Source organism: Cetorhinus maximus, chromosome 1, assembly GCF_964194155.1.
Source record: "Cetorhinus maximus chromosome 1, sCetMax3.hap1.1, whole genome shotgun sequence".
NCBI lineage: Eukaryota > Metazoa > Chordata > Chondrichthyes > Lamniformes > Cetorhinidae > Cetorhinus > Cetorhinus maximus.
In genome coordinates, this window is record NC_135879.1 from 116,647,060 (window position 1) to 116,666,690 (window position 19,631).

The window sequence follows — 19,631 nt, forward strand, 5'->3', positions numbered from 1 at the left end:
GTCTCACATTATAGGACCACCCTCTCATCCCAGGAACCACTCTAGTGAACCTTCGCTGTGCTGCCTCAAGTGAAACTATATCCTTCCTTAAATATGGAAATCAAAACTGCTCACTGCTCCACTTTCACCAAAGCCCTGTGCAATTGTAGCCAGACTTCCTTATTCTTGTACTCCAACACTCTTGCAATAAAGACCAACATGCCACTTTGTGCTCCTTATGCAAGTCTCTTCGAACATCAACATTTAGAAATTTCACACTGTTAAAAAAAAATTCTGGTTTTTTGGGTTCTTACCACCAAAGTGAAGTGGAGTACTACGAAAAGCTCAACTGGCTAAGAAGAGGACCCAAAGAAAACAGGTCAGCAAATCCTGCATCTTCTCAGCCCACTGTCTTCCTCTGCAGTAAATGTGGCAGAGATTAACATGCCAAAGTGGGGCTCCTGAGTCACACCAGGCAATGCTTAACATAGAGTTGGCTACCACGGCGCAAACCATTATCTTAAAAGTCAGAAGGTTGCCACCAAAGTGAATATCCTGACATTTCCCCACGTTACACTCCATCTGCTACCTCATTGTCCATTCAATTAACCTGTCTGTATCCCACTGCTGCCTCTGTTTGTATCCTCCTTACAGCTTACATCTAACTTTGTATTGTTAGCAAACTTAGATACATAAATCTTGGTCTATTTGTCTAAGTCATTAATGTAGTTATCCCTGCTTCCTGTCTGTTAACCAATCCTCTATCCACCATACTCTACACAGTTCACAATACTTCCAAATTTTATGTCAGCTGCAAATTTTGAAATTGTGTCCTGTACCCCCAAGTCAAGGTCATTAATATGGATGAAAAGTAATAATCCTAGTACTGACTACTACAGACTCCCAATGTATACCTTCCTCCAGTCCAAAAATACTGCTCTCTTTTTCCCATAACTCAGCCAAATTTGTATCCATACTGCCACCTTCCCTTTTATTGTGTGGAATTCAACTTTGATAAAATTCCGTCTAATATACTTGCTAAAAAACGCATTTTTGAAATCCATAAATGCCACCTCAACTTCATTACCTTCATCAACCCTCTCTGCTACCACATCAAAAAACTCAAATCAAGTTAGTTAAACATGATATGCCTTTAACAAATTTGTGCTGGTTTTCCTTAACTAACCCACTCTTGTCCCAGATTTTCTTTCCTAAAGCTTTCCTAAAACAGAGGTTAAATTGACTGACCTGTAGTTGTTGGGTTTATCCTTACATCCTTTTTTGAGGGGTGTAACATTTGTAATTCTCCAGTCTTCATGCACCACCCCCTTTTCTGAAGAGGATTGCAAGATTATGGCCAGCACCTCCAACAGTTTCCTCCCTTACTTTCCTCTGCACCTTCAAATGAATCCCATTCGGTCTTGGTGACTTGTCAACTTCAACTTATAGCCAGCTTTTCTAATAATGCCTCTTTATCAATTTTTAACCCATCCAGTATCTCAACTGCCTCGTCTTTAACTATGATTTTGAAAACATCATCTTCCTTGATAAAGATAGGTGCAAAGTACTCGTGTAGTGCCTCAGCCACGCCCTCTGCCTTCATGCATTGATTCCTTTTTTGGTCCTTAATTGACCACACCATTCCTCTTACTACCTTCAAATCTTTAGAAGACTTATGGATCCCCTTTCATATTATCTGTCAATCTCTTCTCACACTCTCTCTTTGCATCTATTGTTTCCTTTTCCACTTCCCTTCTGGTACCAGGTGTTTAGTATTAACAGTTGGTATGACTCCAGGATCTTGGCTCCTTCGTCATTTGTATCTCCAAAACTGTATCCACAACTTCCTTGCTTAGTACTGTTCCAGCACCACTTCTTCTCCCACCCAGTCCTTGGTTGCAAAGTTTACATCCACTACCAATTTCTTTTGGTTTGCTACCCTTCCACTTTGTTTCCTGGAGACTTATGATTTGTATTCCTTTTCTCACCATTAGGTCAGTTACTTCACTGCTGTCAGGCTACCAACATTTAGAGTTGCTATTTTGATTTTGGTCATCTTTTCACCTCTCCTTGTGGCGCTCTTCTTTAGCCACCCTTGTCCACTGGATATTAACCCTTGCCTATTCCTCACAGCATTCAGGCAGAGATCTCTATTGTTTCTTAACTCCAGAGTAATGGAGTAATTATTACAACTAATTATAATTACAATAAATTGTAATTATTAATCATTAGTGCAAATGTAACACCTCTGCTCAAGAAAGGAGGAAGTCAGAAAGCAAGAAACTATAGGCCAATTAGCCTAACACCCATCATTGGGAAAATGCTGGAATCCATTATTAAAGAGGTAGCAACAGGACATTTAAAAAATCATAATATTATTAAAGTCACATGGTTTGTGAAAGGGAAATCATGTATGACCAATTTATTAGCATTCTTTGAGGGTGTAACAAGTAAGGCGATTAAAGGGAAATCAGTGGATATAGTGCATTTGGTTTTCCAAAAGGCATTTGATAAGATGATACATAAAAGGTTACTACACAAGTTAGGGGCTCATGGTGTTGGGGGTAATATATTAGCATGGATAGAGAATTGGCTAACAACCAGGAAACAGAGTTGGGATAAATTGATCATTGTAGCCAAATTTGCTGATGGTAAGAAGATAGGCAGAAAAGCAAGTTGTGAGGAGGATATAAAGAGTCTGCAAAGGGATATAGATAGGTTAAGTGAGTGGGCAAAAATTTGGCAGGAGTATAATGTGGGGAAATGTAAAGTTGTCCATTTTGGCAAGAAGAATAGAAAAGCAGAATATTATTTAAATGGAGAGACTACAGAATGCTGCAGTACAGTGAGATTCTGGGTGTCCTTGCACATGAACCAAAAAAGTCAGAATGTTGGCCTTCATTGCAAGGGCGATGGAGTATAAAAGTACGGAAGCCTTACTACAACTGCACAGAGCATTGGTGAGGGCACACCTGTGTACAGTTTGGTCACCTAACTTGAGGGGCATACATGCATTGGAAACAGTTCAGAAAATGTTCACTGGAATGAATCCTGGGATAAGTTGTTTATCTTATAAGGAAAGGTTAAGCAGGTTTTCCATAGGCAATCGTATTGAAGCATAATTATTGAGTTGGTGCAAGAGGGAAGGTTTTAGATTCCTGGATCACTGAGGCCGTTTCTGGAGAAGGTGGGACCTGTACAAGCCGGACGGTCTACATCTGAACCAAAGCGGGACTAACATCCCTGTGGGCGGGTTTGCTAGTGTTGTTGGGAGGAGTTTAAATTAGTTTGGCAGGGGGAGGGGACACAGATTGTTAGCACAATAGGGGCACATCATAATACAACAAAACAATCAAGTCAGAGGGAGTACAGCTGCATTAAGTTTCAAGGGAGTAAGGCAAGGCTGGATGGCCTCTACTTTAATGCCAGGAGTATTACTGGTAAAACAGATGAGTTGAGGGTGAGGATTGACACGTGGAAATGTGATATAGTAGCCATCACTGAGACGTGGTTGAGGGAGGGGCAGGATTGGCAGCTCAACATTCCAGGATATAGAACCCTCATGTGAGACGGGGAGGGGGTAAAAGAGGAGGAGGCATTGCATTATCAGTTAAGGAGTCAGTTACTGCAATAAGGAGAGATGATATCTTGGAGGCGGCATCGAATGAAGCTTTGTGGGTAGAGTTTAGGAATAAAAAAGGGGCAGCCACATTGTTAGGTATTTATTATAGACCCCCAGAGAGTCAGCGGGAAATTGAGGAGCAAATATGTGCACAATTTGTGGAGGTGTGTAAAAACAATACAATAGGGTAATTATATTAGGTGATTTCAACTTTCCGAACATTAATTGGGATAGACATAGTGTTAAGGGCTTGGATGGAGTGGATTTCTTGAAATGTGTACAGGAGAACTTTTTAGGTCAATATGTAGAGGGTCCAACAAGGGACGCCGCAGTGCTGGACCTAATTCTGGGGAATGAAGCCGGACAGGTGGCTGAGGTGGTGGTCGGGGAGCATTTTAGTGATAGCAGCCACAACATGGTGCAGTTTAAATTTGTTATGGACAAAGAAATAGACAAGTTGCAAAAAAATGTTTTGGATTGGGGGAAGAGTGGATTTTAGTAAAATAAGGCAGGATCTGGCCAAGGTAGATTGGGAATAGCTACTTGTCGGGAAATCTGCAGAGGAGCAGTGGGGGGCGTTCAAAAAGGAAATGGGGAGGGTACAGGCTCAACATGTTCCCTCTAGGGAGATAGGCAGGAGTAACAAGCCCAGAGCACCACGGATGACCAGAGATATTCAGGTTACGATAAGAAGGAAAATGGGAGGCTTTTAGCAGGTACAAGGGAAGCAAATCAGTGGAAGCATTTGTGGAGTACAGAAAGTGCAGGGTGGAGCTTAAGAAAGCAATTAGGAGAGCAAAAAGGGGAGATGAGAAAGCTCTGGCTGATAAAAGTAGGGAAAATCCCAAGATATTCCATAAGTATATCAATGGGAAGAGGATAACCAGGGAAAGAGTCGGGCCCATAAGGGATCTAGGGGGAAATCTATGGGTGGAGCCAGATGACATCGCTAGAGTGTTGAATGAATACTTCACATCTGTCTTCACCCAAGATAAAGAAGATGAAGGTATCGAACTCGGAGAGCGAGACTGTGAGGTTCTTAAGCAAATTGATATAGGGAGTGACAAGGTATTGGAGGCGTTGGCAGGCTTACAAGTGGACAAATCTCCAGGTCCGGATGATTTGTGTCCCAGACTGCTGAGGGAGGCAAGGGAGGAGATCGCAGAGGCTCTGACCCAAATTTTTAATTCCTCTCTGGCCACGGGGGAGGTGCCAGAGGACTGTAGAACTGCTAATGTGGTTCTGCTATTTAATGTCGCTGAGTCAAAATCATGGAATGCCATTCCTACCAGCACTGTGGGTGTACCTACACCACATGAACTGCAGTGGTTCAAATCTCCTACTTGTTAGTAATTACATAAGCCAGTAATGAGGTTTATAAACCATCAATCTATATTGGTTTAGGTTTGAAAAAAAAACTCAATTTTTTAAAATCAGATCTCTTGATTTTTAAAAATTTGTCCCATGATTTATGAGACAGTGGAGTTGGCATTGCTGTATATGTGACTCCAATCCCAGAATTAACCAGGGATAGGCAATAAATACTGCTTTCTAGTGTTGGCCACATCAATAAAAAAAATTCTATTGAAGCAAACGTTTTTCACATTGTTCCTGAAATATAGGGTCAACATACTTGCCTGCCTTTCTTCCATAGATCAAAGTATTTCTGGAGAAGTATATGTATTTGATGTAAAAGCTGGAGCAGCAGCTGGTTTTACTTTTCATTTGAAAACCCAGCAATTCCTTTGGCTGTGAAATTGTAGCGTGTAATGAAGTAATCAATCCAACTGAGCAGTTAAGATATGTCATTTCAGTGAATGATTGGGACAGATAAAATTTAATTGGGACAAATAGAGCTATACCCAACAGTTCCAAAGCAGCTATGTTTTCAGATTCATAACCGATCTTATCTTGTTTATCCATCTAGGTATGCCACTTTATGTCTGTTGCTTGACAATTAGAAAATTTATCCAACTGCATATAGAAACAATAAAAAAAACTGCGCTGTAAATTGACTATACAAAACAATACTGCTTTCATTTAGTTCTTAATTTGTTTCAGTTGGCAGTGTTGTCAAAACTTGACACATAGCTCCCTCCAGTTTAATGATTAACTTTTAACACAATCTTCGGCACTGTTATTGAAACCTCTGAATCTGATTACCCTCCCTCCTGGAGGTCTGATTTTTTTATGTGCCAAATTCCTGGTCTTCATTTTGTGGCTGTATTGCACTGCAAGAGTATAACTGATTCAAAGTAGGTTGGCCGCTTTACATGCAGGCTGTGTCCATAGTTCAGCACAGAGTGGATAGCCCACACCAAGAGGAATTGTCGCAGGTGGCTTATTCCAGTCTGCTTCAGTCCATTTGGGCCCTCGTCACCTGATTTACATGAAATAGCTTAGATTTTAAATCCACTTTTTGTTGATTTTTTTTTAGCTATTCGAAAATTGTTCCCCGGTAGAGGCTGGAAAACCCATCTTCACTGTGCAAACGATCCTGGGCAGGAAATTCTGTTGGGATCAGGAATATATCTGCTTGGTAGGTGGAGTTACAGCCCAAAGGAAAATATTCCCTAAGCAAGGACAACTGATCAACAAGTGCAGTTTTGGAGTAAAGCTGAAATCACTTCACAATGATAATAACCTATATAGCGTGACTGCAACAGCACTGTTCACTGCATTCCACTCCATTTAAAAAAAATCTTTCCTTAAGATATCATTCAGTTGACAAACCTACAGTCAACATTTGAGTTTGCAAACTTTGTTATGTCATCAGCATTAAACAGGGAATATTCAAAATATATGTTTAAAAATATCTCATAATCGCAAAGTCATATAAACAAACTATATGTTGCAGCTATTCCCTGGTACAAAGGCTTGGAAATTTAATTTAGCCGAATAAACAATCCCAAACTATATACACAGTCCCACTCCCTCAATTCAGAAAGAAGGATACTCTACCTTTGTAAGTGACTGATAACCAGTTTCTGAATACTAGAATATGATGATTCTATGGACTGGCCAAGCTTCTTTAAACCCTGTTAGTTTCAAACAAAGTGAAAGGTTTGTTCATGCATAAATGTAACCAATTGTATTAATCACAAATGGACAGCAGTAAATTAGGGAGAAGAAGTGAAATCCGTATCATAGACAGTTACATTGGCAAATTCTGAATCACTAGAGCAGTCATTCTATACTTGCACCTTTTAATACACTCACCTTAACTGTTAGCTGGTTCATTAACAAAGATTGCAACTCCGGACTACAAAACAAAATGTACAGGTCACAGCCAGGAAATGTAAAATTGTTGATTACTTGTCAATTTTTACCCAATATGTTATGATATAATCTGTTTGACTGCAAGTTACAAGTTAATCAATTTTGCACCCTCAGCCCACGAACATCATTATGGTTTAAAGTCACAGAGATATGATTTTCACTGCTTATTATCACAGAATTACACATGCATGTATAGAGGCATAGTTAGAATTTTGTTATAAATAGCTAAGAGCAGAGGTGTCTCCCAACCACAGGTGGGTTTTCAAAATCAGGCAATGGCTGCAGACCTTGGTTCACTACTCTCACCCCTTATCTAAAATGCTGTTTTCTACTGTCCACCCAGGTACGATAAAAATGTTCTCATGGAAACCTCCATCTCAACCCATCATGCTCTCTCTTCTGAGTTCACTGACATCTTATCATACCTAAATCTCTCCCTCCATGTAAACTCATCTACCAATATTCATGGCCACCCCTTGATCTTGCCTTCTTACGGAGTCTTGCTAGTTCCATCATATCAATTACAGATAAGGCGATCTCTGACCACTATCTTGTTTCAATCTACACCCGCATCCCTTTCCAAGCTCCAACCCTGCCTCTTTCTGTATGCGCCCCTCAAAAAAACTATCCCCCAATTCATTCACAACTGCACATTCAAAATCCCAACTGTCTAGTCTTTCATCTTCCATTCGCCACAACATTTCTGCAGCTACTGATTTGCTGAACCTCACCCTCTCTTCCACCCTTGATGCTCTAGTCCTCAATAAAATCATTACTCTTTCTAACCCTGGCCATTCCCCCGGTATAGCCCTTATCTCCATGCCTTTAAGTTTGAAAGGAGCAAACTTTAAAAGATATGGTGAACAACTGGTTTAACCATCCACTGCCAGACCTGCTCACCTAAAGCATCGTCAGGTCCAGCTCCCATTGCAGTCTCACCTTGGATTGCAAAGATAACCCTCAGCTTCATTTCCCAACTGCAAACAGTCCTTTTGAACACCTCTCTCCTGCCTTCTCCACCCTCACCTCTAACAAAAAGTGCACAGAGCTTACAGACATTTTTGTCACTAAGGTCAAGGCCATCCTGATCAAAAGCGTCTGCCACATCCCTCCATTCCACTAGTCCACCTGGCCAAACTTCTTTTAACATACCCCCAGCCCTGGTTCTGAAGATGCATCTTTTACTAGTTTCTATCCTATCGCTCCTCATGCACTCTTCAAGCTCATCCTATCCATGAGAACCATCTCCTGCTCCCTCAACACTGATCACCCAGCTTCCCCCTCCTAATCCCATGTTCGCCGGTTTTGTTACTCGTTCTCCCTTTTCAAGTGCTGCCGCTCTCTCCTTTAAATCTGCCATCATTACCCCTCTCCTCAAAAACACAACCTTTGACCCTCCTGTCCTTGAAAACTACTGCCCCATCTCCACCCACCCTTTCCTCTCCAAAGTCCTTGAACATATAGTTGTCTCCAAAATCTGTGCCCAATGTTTCCTGGAACTCCATGTTTGAATCCTTCCAGTCAGGTTTCTACCCTGCCACAGTACCAAAATGGACCTTATCAAAGTCACAAATGGCAGAAAGTCACAAATGACTGAAAAAAAGTCATACAGACTCGAAATGTCAACTCTGTTTCTCTCTCCACAGATGCTGTCAGGCCTGCTGAGTTTTTCCACCATTATCTGTTTTTGTTTCACAAATGGCATCCTGTGCAGCTGTGATATAGATAAACTATTCCTCCTCACCCTTCTTGACCTGTATGCAGGCTTTCATATGGTTGACCACATCATCCTGCTCTAATGCCTCTCCATTGTCACCAGCTGGTTAGGATTCACCTGATTCCGTTCTAGTCTATCTAATCTTAGCCAAAGTACCACTTGCAATGCTTTCTCTTCTGCCAGAACACCGTTACCTCTGGTGTCCCCCAAAGCTCTATCATTGACCCCCCTCCATATTTCTCATCAACTTACTGCCCCGGGGAAAAATCATCTGCAGGGACAGCCTTTTCACATGTATACTGACAACACCTAGCTCTACCTCACGAGCACCTCTCTTGACTCCTCCACTGTTGCTAAATTATCTGACATTAAGTACTGGATGAGAAGAAATTAACCCCAATTAAAACATAGGGAAGACTGAAGTCTTTGTTTTTGGTATCGCCCCTCCACAAATTCTGTTCCCCAGCCACCGACTCCAATCCTCTCCCTGGCAACAAGACTAAAACACTGTTTGCAATCTGTTCTTATTTCATATTTAATATTAGTGTGGCTGGAAGCCAAATTATAATGAACATTTACATGCTATTATACACAGCTTTTATTAATACGTTCCTGAGGCAAACTGTCCCAACAAACCTACCTAGCTTTACCCCACATTAGTAGTTCCATGAACTCCTCCTGTACTGAAGTTTTTGTGCTTTTCTCCTAAAAACAAAAATATAGCATTTAAGATTTTGTGATACGTAATCTCTCACCACAGACTCCATCAGCAGCATAAGTTATTAAACAACAATGGAAATGACTAAGCAAAATTAAATAATCTCCAAATTCCACACCAGAATCATTAACAATGAGAGGGGAAAAGAGGGGACTGGAAAATCAAGCCAGTGGGTCAATTTTTAAATGCATTTAATTTAGAAAAAACTTTACATGAGAACAATTACTGCATCAGTCCTTGTACTGTTCTAAAAAACATTTTTAAAATGTTTGTCATTTCACCAAAACCAAGGGCGGGGTTGACAAAGGAGGGGAAATGTCAGGCTGAATAGAGGTTCAATATGGAAGCATGAAATAGGATCTGTGAACAAGTAATGAAGAAGTAAAGCACCAAGTGAATGTTTGGTGCATGGCAAAATGAATATACAGCTGAACAAGGTGCATACAGGGAGAGGTTTCAAGTTTGATGCTTCAGGAGGCTGTTCCCAAGAGACAGCAGCACACCATTCTTGGCAACAGATGGTGACCAGACTCAGTGTTGTACACAGCACCTGAAGAAGCTGGGAACAGATGCTGAAGTAGATAGCAGGGTTTAAGGAATCTGACAAGGCAAGACCTTTGCAACTTTTGTCAGGTAGAAGGCCCAAGTTTGTATGCTACAAACCAAAGTAAACCTGCTCCCCATTTACCATTGTCAAGCCTTCATGCAATCATGGAACTCACGTTTACCAGTACATGCCTAAGGAATGAAGCCAGATGAACCACCTGGCATGGGCCTAGGCACCAAAAATGACAACGGCAAACTCAGCCCTGTCGACCCTGCAAAGTCCTCTTCACTAACATCTGGGGGCTAGTGCTAAAATTGGGGAGAGCTGTCTCACAGACTAGTCAAGCAATAGCCTGACATAGTCTTCCTCATGGAATCATATCTTACAGAAAATATCCCAAACACCACCATCACCATCCCTGGGTATGTCCTGTCCCTCTGGCAGGACAGATCCAGCAGAGGTGGTGGCACAGTAGTACACATTCGGGAGAGAGTTGCCTTGGGAGTCCTCAAAATCGATTCTATGAAGTTTCATGGCATCAGGTCAAACATGGGCAAGGAAACCTCCTGCTGATTACCACATACCTCCCTTCCCCATCTGATGAATCAGTGCTCCTCCATGTTGAACACCACTTGGAGGAAACAATGAGGATGGCAAGGGGGCAATGTACTCTGGGTGGGGAACTTCAATGTCTATCACCAAGAGTGGCTCGGTAGCACCAAAACTAACCGAGCTGGCGGAGCCCTTAAGGACATCCTGCCAGACTAGGTCTGCGACTATTGGTGACGGAAACAACAAAAGGGAAAAACATACTTGACCTCATCCTCACCAACCTGCCTGCCGCAGATGCATCTGTTCATGACAGTTTTGATAGGAGTGACCACTGCACAATCGTTGTGGAGACGAAGTCCTGCCTTCACATTGAGGATACCCTCCATCGTGTTGTGTGGCACTATTAAAGTGCTAAATGGGATAGATTTCCAACAGGTCTAGCAACTGAAGACTGGACATCCATGAGGCGCTGTGGGCCATCAGCAGCAGAACTGTACTCGAACACAATCTGTAACCTCATGGCCCAGCATATCCCCCACTCTACCATTACCATTAAGCCAGGGGATCAACCCTGGGTCAATGAAGAGTGCAGGAGGGCATGCCAGGAGCAGCACCAGGCATACCTAAAAATGAGGTGTCAACTGGTGAAGCTATAACACAGGACTACTTGCATGCCAAACAACATAAGCAGCAAGTGATAGACAGAGCTAAGCAATCCCACAACCAACGGATCAGGTCTAAACTCTGCAGTCCTGCCACATCAAGTCGTGCATGTGGTGGGCAATTAAACAACTCACTAGAGGAGGAGGCTCCCCAAGTATCCCCATTTGCAATGGTGGAGGAGCCCAACACATCAATGCAAAAGATAAGGCGGAAGCATTTGCTACAATCTTCAGCCAGAAGTGCTGAGTGGATGATCCATCTTGGCCTTTTCCGGAGATCCCCAGCATCACAGGTGCCAGTCTTCAGCCAATTCGATTCACTACATGTGATATCAAGAAACAGCTGAAGGCATTGGATACTGCAAAGGCTATGGGGCCTGACAATTTTCCAGCAATAGTGCTAAAGACTTGTGCCCCTCGCCAAGCTGTTCCAGTGCAGTTACAACACTGACCTCTACTCAGCTATGTGGAAAATTGGTCAAGTATGTCTTGTACACAAAAGGCAGGACAAATCCAACCTGGCCAATTACCGCCCCATCAGTCTACTCTCCACCATCAGAAAAGTAATAGGAGAGGTCATCAACAGAGCTATCAAGCAGCACTTACTTAGCAATAACCAGCTCACTGACACCCAGTTTGGGTTCCGCCAGGGCCACTCAGCTCCTGACCTCATTACAGCCTTGGTTCAAACATAGACAAAAGAGTTGAACTCCAGAGGTGAAGTGAGAGTGACCACCCTTGGCATCAAGGCTGCATTTGACCGAGTGTGGCATCAAGGAGCCCTAGCAAAACTGGAGTCAATGAGAAACAGAGGGAAAACTCTCTGCTGGCTAGAGTCATACCTAGCACAAAGAAAGATGGTTGTGGTTGTTGGAGGTCAGTTATCTCAGCTCCAGGACATTACTGCAAGAGCTCCCCAGGGTAATGTCTTCAGCCCAACCATCTTCAGTGGCTTCATCAATGACCTTCCTTCCATCATAAGGTCAGAAGTGGGGATGTACGCTAATGGTTGCACAATGTTCAGCACCATTCGCGATTCCTCAGATACTGAAGAAGTCCATGTCCAAATGCAACAAGACCTGGACAATACTCAGGCTTGGGCTGACAAGGCAAGTAACATTTGCACCACACAAGTGTCACGCAATGACCATCTCCAACAAGAGAGAATCTAACCATCACCCCTTGATGTTCAATGGTATTACTATCACTGAATCCCCCACCAATATCATCCTGGGGGCTACCACTGACCAGAAACTGAACTGGACTAGCCATATAAATACTGTGGCTACAAGAACAGGTCAGAGGCTAGGAATCTTGCGATGTGTAACTCACCTCCTGACTCCCCAAAACCTGTTCACCATCTACAAGGCACAAGTCAGGAGTGTGATGGAATACTCCCCACTTGCCTGGATGAGCGCAGCTCCCACAACACTCAAGAAGCTTAACACCGTCCAGGGCAAAGCTACCCGCTTGATTGGCACCACATCCACAAACATTCACTCCCTCCACCACCGATGCACAATAGCAGCAGTGTGTACCTTCTACAAGATACACTTCAGGAATTCAACAAGGCTCCTTCAACAGCATCTTCCAAACCCATGACCACTACAATCTAGAAGGACAATTGCAGCAGATAGATGGGAACAGCACCACCTGGAAGTTTCCCTCCAAGTCACTCACCATCCTGACTTGGAAATATATCGCTGCTCCTTCACTGTCGCTGGGTCAAAATCCTAGAACTCCATTTCTAACAGAACTGTGGGTGTAGCTACACCACATGGACAGCAGTAGTTCAAGAAGGCAGCTCACCACCACTTTCTCAAGGGCAACTAGGGATGGGCAATAAATGCTGGCCCAGCCAGCGAAGCCCACATCCCGTGAATGAATTAAGAAAAAATGCCTTCAAAATGAAATGGACAATTGTTTCACCTACTCACATATCCAAAGGCATAACATCTCAAGACATTGCTGCACAATGCGCAGTCATTTGCTGACACATAGCATAAAGGTTTTAATTGTAAATGCTTCATCTTACAGGATGACAGAACTATTCTTCTGTTTGTACAACAGCCACAGATCACATAACTTGGGTTAAAGAAAGGGCTTCCTGGTGAAGGGCAGGCTGCAAAGACACAATTTTTGCAAAATGACTACCTAGATCTGCTCTGGGAGCACACACAACTAGGTCACTGCTGTTCTGTGCAATCTCCCTTAAGCGCATGCAGACCCACTCTGAGCATTTCTCCACAATTTATCCTCAATCTCCTTGTGAATCGCCCAGCCATGTACCTTGGGCATCCAGTACAACACGAGCAGAAAATACCATGCAGCTTATTCCAGTGCACTTTTGGATATTCACCCTCCTAAATTTTCTAACCACTCCAATCTATTCTACATGTGCCTCAAGCACCTAAGAATGGAAAATGTCCTCATGTAATTTGGAAGATGGTTCAGATAACACTGTTTAATTACAGCATAAAGATTATTACATATTGCCAACAGTCCTAACAATGCTCTTGCGAGGTCCATAGCAGGTGAACCTAATTTTCCCATTATTGTGCAGTTGCTCATTTGCCAGTTTATAATATTTTGAGCATTCAGACTTTATCTTGCAGCATAATGCTTGATGATGGAATTATCTTAAGTTTTACTGCCAAATGAAATAAATCATTGCCCCTTATTTTAGTAATCTCAAATTAAATCCCCATGTTGCATTCATCCATATAAAGTGACAGTCCTGATAATCTATACATTTTACCAGGTCAGGACCTAGTTCTACGAATACAAAGATAAAGTTTGTATTAAGTTTTGAATATTTGATTTCTATGTTCTACTATAAGTGAGAACAGAATTAATGAATGAGGCTGTTGAGAAGTTGCACCACTGAGTAATACAAGTGCTGAAGTTATCAGATAAGAAGTTTTGTTATCTAATACCCCACAGCATCAGGTCAAAAGAAGTTAACATTGCACCAGTTGCACTTCCCTTTCCATGTTCCTCAGTTGCTTTTAGTATGTAGGCTTTCAACGCATGAAAGTGTACGTGCAGAGTTCTGAAAATGTTTAGGATCTATCATATCTTTGGTAGAGCTTCGATCAGTTTAAATTTCCCTTTGGGTTCTCAATAGATTGACATCCAGAGTAGGGCATTAATCACCCACTGTTTTTAGGACTACAATATATTGGGTTTAAGGTCTTAAATTTATCTGGTATAATGTTACCTGGTCTCGGACTTTGAGTAGCAAAACAAATAGTTAAATGGTAAAAGGTTTTTTTTAAAAAACTAAACTTCCCCAAGATCACAAACAAAATATGATATTTATTTGTTTTGGAAATTACAATAGTTGTGTGCAATATAATAGCCAGCCTTTCCAGAATGACAGAAGAAGAATGGCAAAGGTCAGATTTTTGGAACCATGAAGTAGGTGTTTCTTTGCTATTGTGCATGAATCTACTTAAACAGCACAGATGACAGAAGATTCCTCGGCTGAATGGACAAATCACACTGAGAACAAATAACCCTCTGCTGATGGTCTCCCTCGCTGAGATAATAGGAAAAAACTACTCCCTATTGATCACAAGTCCTGTAGTTGAACCCCACTCTGGTTCTTACTGGGTTGGATACACAGGAGGCACAGTAGAATGGGAAGTACCTATAACTAGAGCCCCTTTGAACTGACTCCAACATTGGCAATAGTTGCATACCGGGATGAGGCTCTGGAAGCTTAACTGCAAACACAAAACAAGGCCAATGTATTCAGTGGCAAGGGAATGGAGTTTACAAAGGGTTTAGTAGTGAAGATCTTGTACTATTTTCACTACAGCTTAAAACTGTGACATTTGTTGATGAGCAAATCCCACCCAAGGACTTGATAATAATCAAGTTTTGTTTGTGAAAGAGATTCAGCTATTTTTGACTCATATTTGGACAATTCAAAATTCATGAACTGGGTAATTGCCCTCGCACAACAGGAGAGGATCTGAAACCCGACTGCTGAATTAGTGATCAGTATGATAAACAGGGCTCCAAAGAGATGCAGCCGAGCCACTAAGTTCTACCTACTTTGGCTCTAGTTTCATGATTTCACAATTCACCCCAGACTGTTCTCCTTGGAATGGAGAAGGTTAAAAGAAGATTTCATAGAGGTGCTCAAAATCATGAGGGGGCTGGATAGTGCAGATAGGGAGAAACTGTTCCCGCTCGTGAAAGGATCAAGAATGAGAGGACACAGATTTAAAGTGATTTGCAAAAGGAGCAAATGTGGTGTGAGAAAAAACTTTTTCACTCAGCGAGTGTTGAGTCTGGAATGCACTACCTGCAAGTGTGGCGGAGGCAGTTTCAATCGAGGCATTCAAGAGAGCATTAGATGATTGCTTCTATTCAAATAACGTGCAATGGTACAGGGAAAAAGCAGGAGAATGGCACTAAGTCATGATGCTAATTTGGAGGGCTGGTGCAGACACAATGTGCCAAATAGCCGCCTCCTGTATTGTAACAATTCTGTGATTCTGATTCTGTGACTTCTTGTGCAGTGGACACAGGGAGGTGGATATGACAATGTCCATGAAAGCCACAAAATAGGGCCATTCCATTGTTCAGAAAAGAAGTCTCCACTCCGATTGCAGGGACTTTTGGGCCTACCATGTTGGAACTCTGGGCAATCTGAAAATTGAATGTCTTCCGAAGTTCTAATTGATGGGATATGCTTCCAGTAAATCAGTACCTTTCTCCAGATCTAAGAAGCATTTCCAAGATTTTGTTTTTCAAGATTTATCTTTAACAGAGGAAGCAAATATTCAGTTCAAATGGTCTATACAAGTGCAGACCATGAATGCCAGGTTTAGTTGACAAACAGATGTATAATATTTTGATGTCAGGTGGTGCATATATTTGACATGACGACCTGCCATAGTAAGTGGCAGCTACGATTTAGTGTTTGAATACCTTGGAGGTACTGGGAAGCAATATTGTTACAATGAAAAGCTCATCCATTAAGCTTAATTTCACAACTGATGTTAACTGAACTCTCCTTGATTAAATTATTTTCCTTGGAAACATTCTCTGATAAATAGCATATAAAGGAACCCCCTCAGCATCAAAATTGCTGTCTTATCTTGTGTTCCTACAACTGAAATGTGAAGTGTTATAGCAAAGTAGAAGGCAACCCATTACAGAAGTAAGGACTTCTGCCTACATTGAAAAACTGGACATGATGCAAAAATGCAAGTTAATGAGTTAATTCATGCATTTTAAATCTGAAAGCTCTTGAAGAACACAATTTACACTGTAGGTCCTAGAGAATGCAAGAAGCAAAATTTCATATATTGCACAGCTAAGATAGAATTATTATTTACACCAGTGCTGACCTGTACAAACTTTGTCAATCTTAAGTCCATTTGCATTAAAATGTCCTCCCACGCTTCACACATGCAGGCCAAAGACAGCTTTTGGTACTATTGATTTAAGAAAGAACAAGGAAGTTAATGATAAAAAATGATACAGTGAAGGCAACCAAGATTAACTTTTTATTAACAGTTTATCAATTACTAAAATATTCAATCTAGTGACTTATAAACTCTCTGCCATGATATTGTTGTCCAGGGGTCAGTGCAGTAATCCACTGGGTGACTTCATGTATTTTTTTAACAGTGCTCTTTGATTCCCTTTCTAGAAACTCCCACATGCAGGTGACTGAGAAGATACTGGCAAACTTTGAGCAAAGGCAAGCTAAGACTTGTATTCATAACGACATTGCCTTATTACTAGCTCAGTGTTAAAATTACATTTTATGCTGTGACCTGTGTTTCCCCATGGTAAAAACTTTGCATCTAGTTTAAACTCTCCTCCTCCATTAAAAAGCCTATTAAATAACAGAAGTCCAAAACACAATTACATTAATGAAAGTATACAGCACATTAATCAAAGTGTACACCTGTACACTACCAGCAGGTTTGCTTGTTTTATTTTTTCAGGATTTAACTTGTGCTACATAAATAGAAATATTTCAGTAATAATGCTACTCAAGACATTAGGAGTAGTTTTCTGAATGTGTTAGTACCTCTTTGTTATCCCATGCAAGTGACTATTCTTTATACATTTACATGTCATTCCAGAACAACCAGCCATTCATGCACTCAGCTTTTCAGAAAGTTCCAATTGCAGCAATAATCCTGCATGACGGTTTCTCCCCTCCTTGGACTAAAAACACTAAGGACAATTAACTAGGAGCTGAATTTAGAACTTTTTGGCCTGTAAGGTGATTGTATTTACTTAGGTTTTTTTAATGATGTGGGCATCACTGGCTGGGCCCTAAAGGAAGGACATTAGTGGGTTTTTACAACAATGACACCAGATGGGTTTTTACAACAATGGTCATCATTAGACTTTTCCAGATTTTTATTAAATTCAAATTCTACCATCTGCAGGATTTGAACCCAGGTCCCCAGAGCATTACCCTGGGTCTCTGGTTTACTAGTCCAGTGACAATACCACTGCGCAGATGAGTTCAATAGTCTGAATAATTCATATCCAAGGTGTTGACCCCAACCAGTTCAGATTTGCAACTGTGTGTGTACCTGGAGGAGTGTTGAAATATGAGTGAACTTCCGGGCCATGCGAGTTACCTCAGGTAAATAATCTGATAGCAAAGTGGTATCCAGCTGTGTAAACAAATGATAAGATCACAGAATAGAAAGTCAGTATTCTGTTTCAAAATTACAATTTGTTGAAGTAACCTCTTGAATCACAATGTTTCTAATTGATGTTCAACCGAATAATTATAGCTTATAAACAAATTCCAGCAGCTCAATGATTTTGATATCCTAATCAATTGCAATAGTTTCTGTTACAAGATGAGGGAATTTTTACACAGCTACAAGTACATGTTATTAAGAGACATTTGTTTTATTAATCATTCAAGCCTATATCAAGTAGATTAGATATTACATACATTTCTGAACAAAGGTCAAGAAATCCTACCTGAAAGTAACTGATAATTGGCTCTGGTTCCTTGGATAGTTGAACTTCTGTGATAACAGACAATGCTTTCAGGTCACTGGACAAGCAAAGATCTAGACAGCGGCCTGCAATCTTCGTAAGGAAATCATTTTTAGTGCAACACTGATCTATGCTTCACTATTCATCTTCTAAATAAAAAACTTAAACTGTTCGCTCAAAAAACATGACAAAGCAAATTAATTTTTAGTAACAGGAAAAGGCCATTTTTAACTAATCCGAATCCCACACTCTATATCCTCGCCAGAGCCCTCAGTCCCTTTCCTTTCCCAATACACTACTGTCGCCTCGTGAACACCATTACATTATTTGCTTCAACACACTCCTCAGATACCCAGAGTGCGCTTGGATAATGTTTCAGCATTCAGAAGGAATAGGATCCATAGGAGTTGAGATATAGTAATTGGTTAACATAGACATAGGTGAATTTGGCCTCAGGTATCGTGCTGATGTTTCAGGTGGATTGGATGCTTAGGAGAAGGCAGCATCCAAGAGCCTTGTAGCCTGCAGGCAGATTCATGCCGCTATTGCCTGGTTGTGGTTGGTTGTCCTTGTCCTCCCACTGTTTTGTGTTGCTTCTGTCTCACTACATATAGGTGATGCTAGGTATTTTTGCTAAACTGTATTGGAGCAAATATGTCAAATGCTGCTTTAAGATGCTTACAGTTATTAATTGTGGATGTGGGCTTCGCTGGCTTGGCCAGCATTTATTGCCCATCCCTACTTGCCCTTGAGAAGGTGGTCTGATGCAGTCCATGTGGTGTGGGTACACCCACAGTGCTGTTAGGAAGGGAGTTCCAGGATTTTGAGCCAGCAACAGTGAAGGAGCAGTGATATATTTCCAAGTCAGGATGGTGAGTGACTTGGAGGGGAACTTCCAGGTGGTCCTGTTCCCACCTCTCTGCTGTCCTTGTCCTTCTCGATGGTAGTGGTCATGGGTTTAGAAGGTGCTGTCGAAGGGTCCTTAGTGAGTTCCTGCAGTACATCTTGTAGATGGTACACATTGCTGCTACAGTGCGTCGGTGGTGATGGGACTGAATGTTTGTGGATGTGGTGCCAATCAAGTGGGCTGCTTTGTCCTGGATGGTGTCAAGCTTCTTGACTGTTGTGGGAGCTGCACTCATCCAGGCAAATGGGGAGTATTCCATCACACTGCTGACTTGTTCCTTGTGGTGGACAGGAGTCAGGTGGTGGGTTACCCGTCGCACTATTCCTAGCCTCTGACCTGTGCTTGTAGCCACAGTATCTATATGGCTAGTCCAGTTCAGTTTCTGGTCAATGGTAACACCCAGGATGTTGACAGTGGGGGATTCAGTGATGGTAATGCCATTGAACATCAAGGGGTGATGGGTGGATTCTCTCTTGTTGGAGATGGTCATTGCCTGGCACTTGTATTTCGCATACCTGGGAGAAGGCAGCATCCCAAGAGTCTAATCTGCCTACAGGCAGATTCATGGTGTGTACAGTTGCATATACTTCTCTGCACTGGCACTCTTCTCAAATAGCTATAACCATTGGCATTGTCTGAAGTCATGTTTTTA

The 19,631-nt window shown here is 41.7% G+C and overlaps 1 protein-coding gene across 1 annotated transcript in view; it reads right to left on the bottom strand.

Annotated features, from left to right (window-relative positions):
- Positions 1-19,631, bottom strand: part of anapc4 (anaphase promoting complex subunit 4) — a 136,136-nt gene that overhangs the window by 63,710 nt on the left and 52,795 nt on the right. The window contains exons 9-14 of the mRNA XM_078545873.1: positions 18,055-18,165; positions 17,652-17,735; positions 16,443-16,529; positions 9,238-9,302; positions 6,821-6,863; positions 6,563-6,639 (exon numbers count right to left, since the gene is read on the bottom strand). Coding sequence (XP_078401999.1) covers positions 6,563-6,639; positions 6,821-6,863; positions 9,238-9,302; positions 16,443-16,529; positions 17,652-17,735; positions 18,055-18,165 — 467 coding nt within the window. The remainder of the gene's footprint in view (positions 1-6,562; positions 6,640-6,820; positions 6,864-9,237; positions 9,303-16,442; positions 16,530-17,651; positions 17,736-18,054; positions 18,166-19,631) is intronic.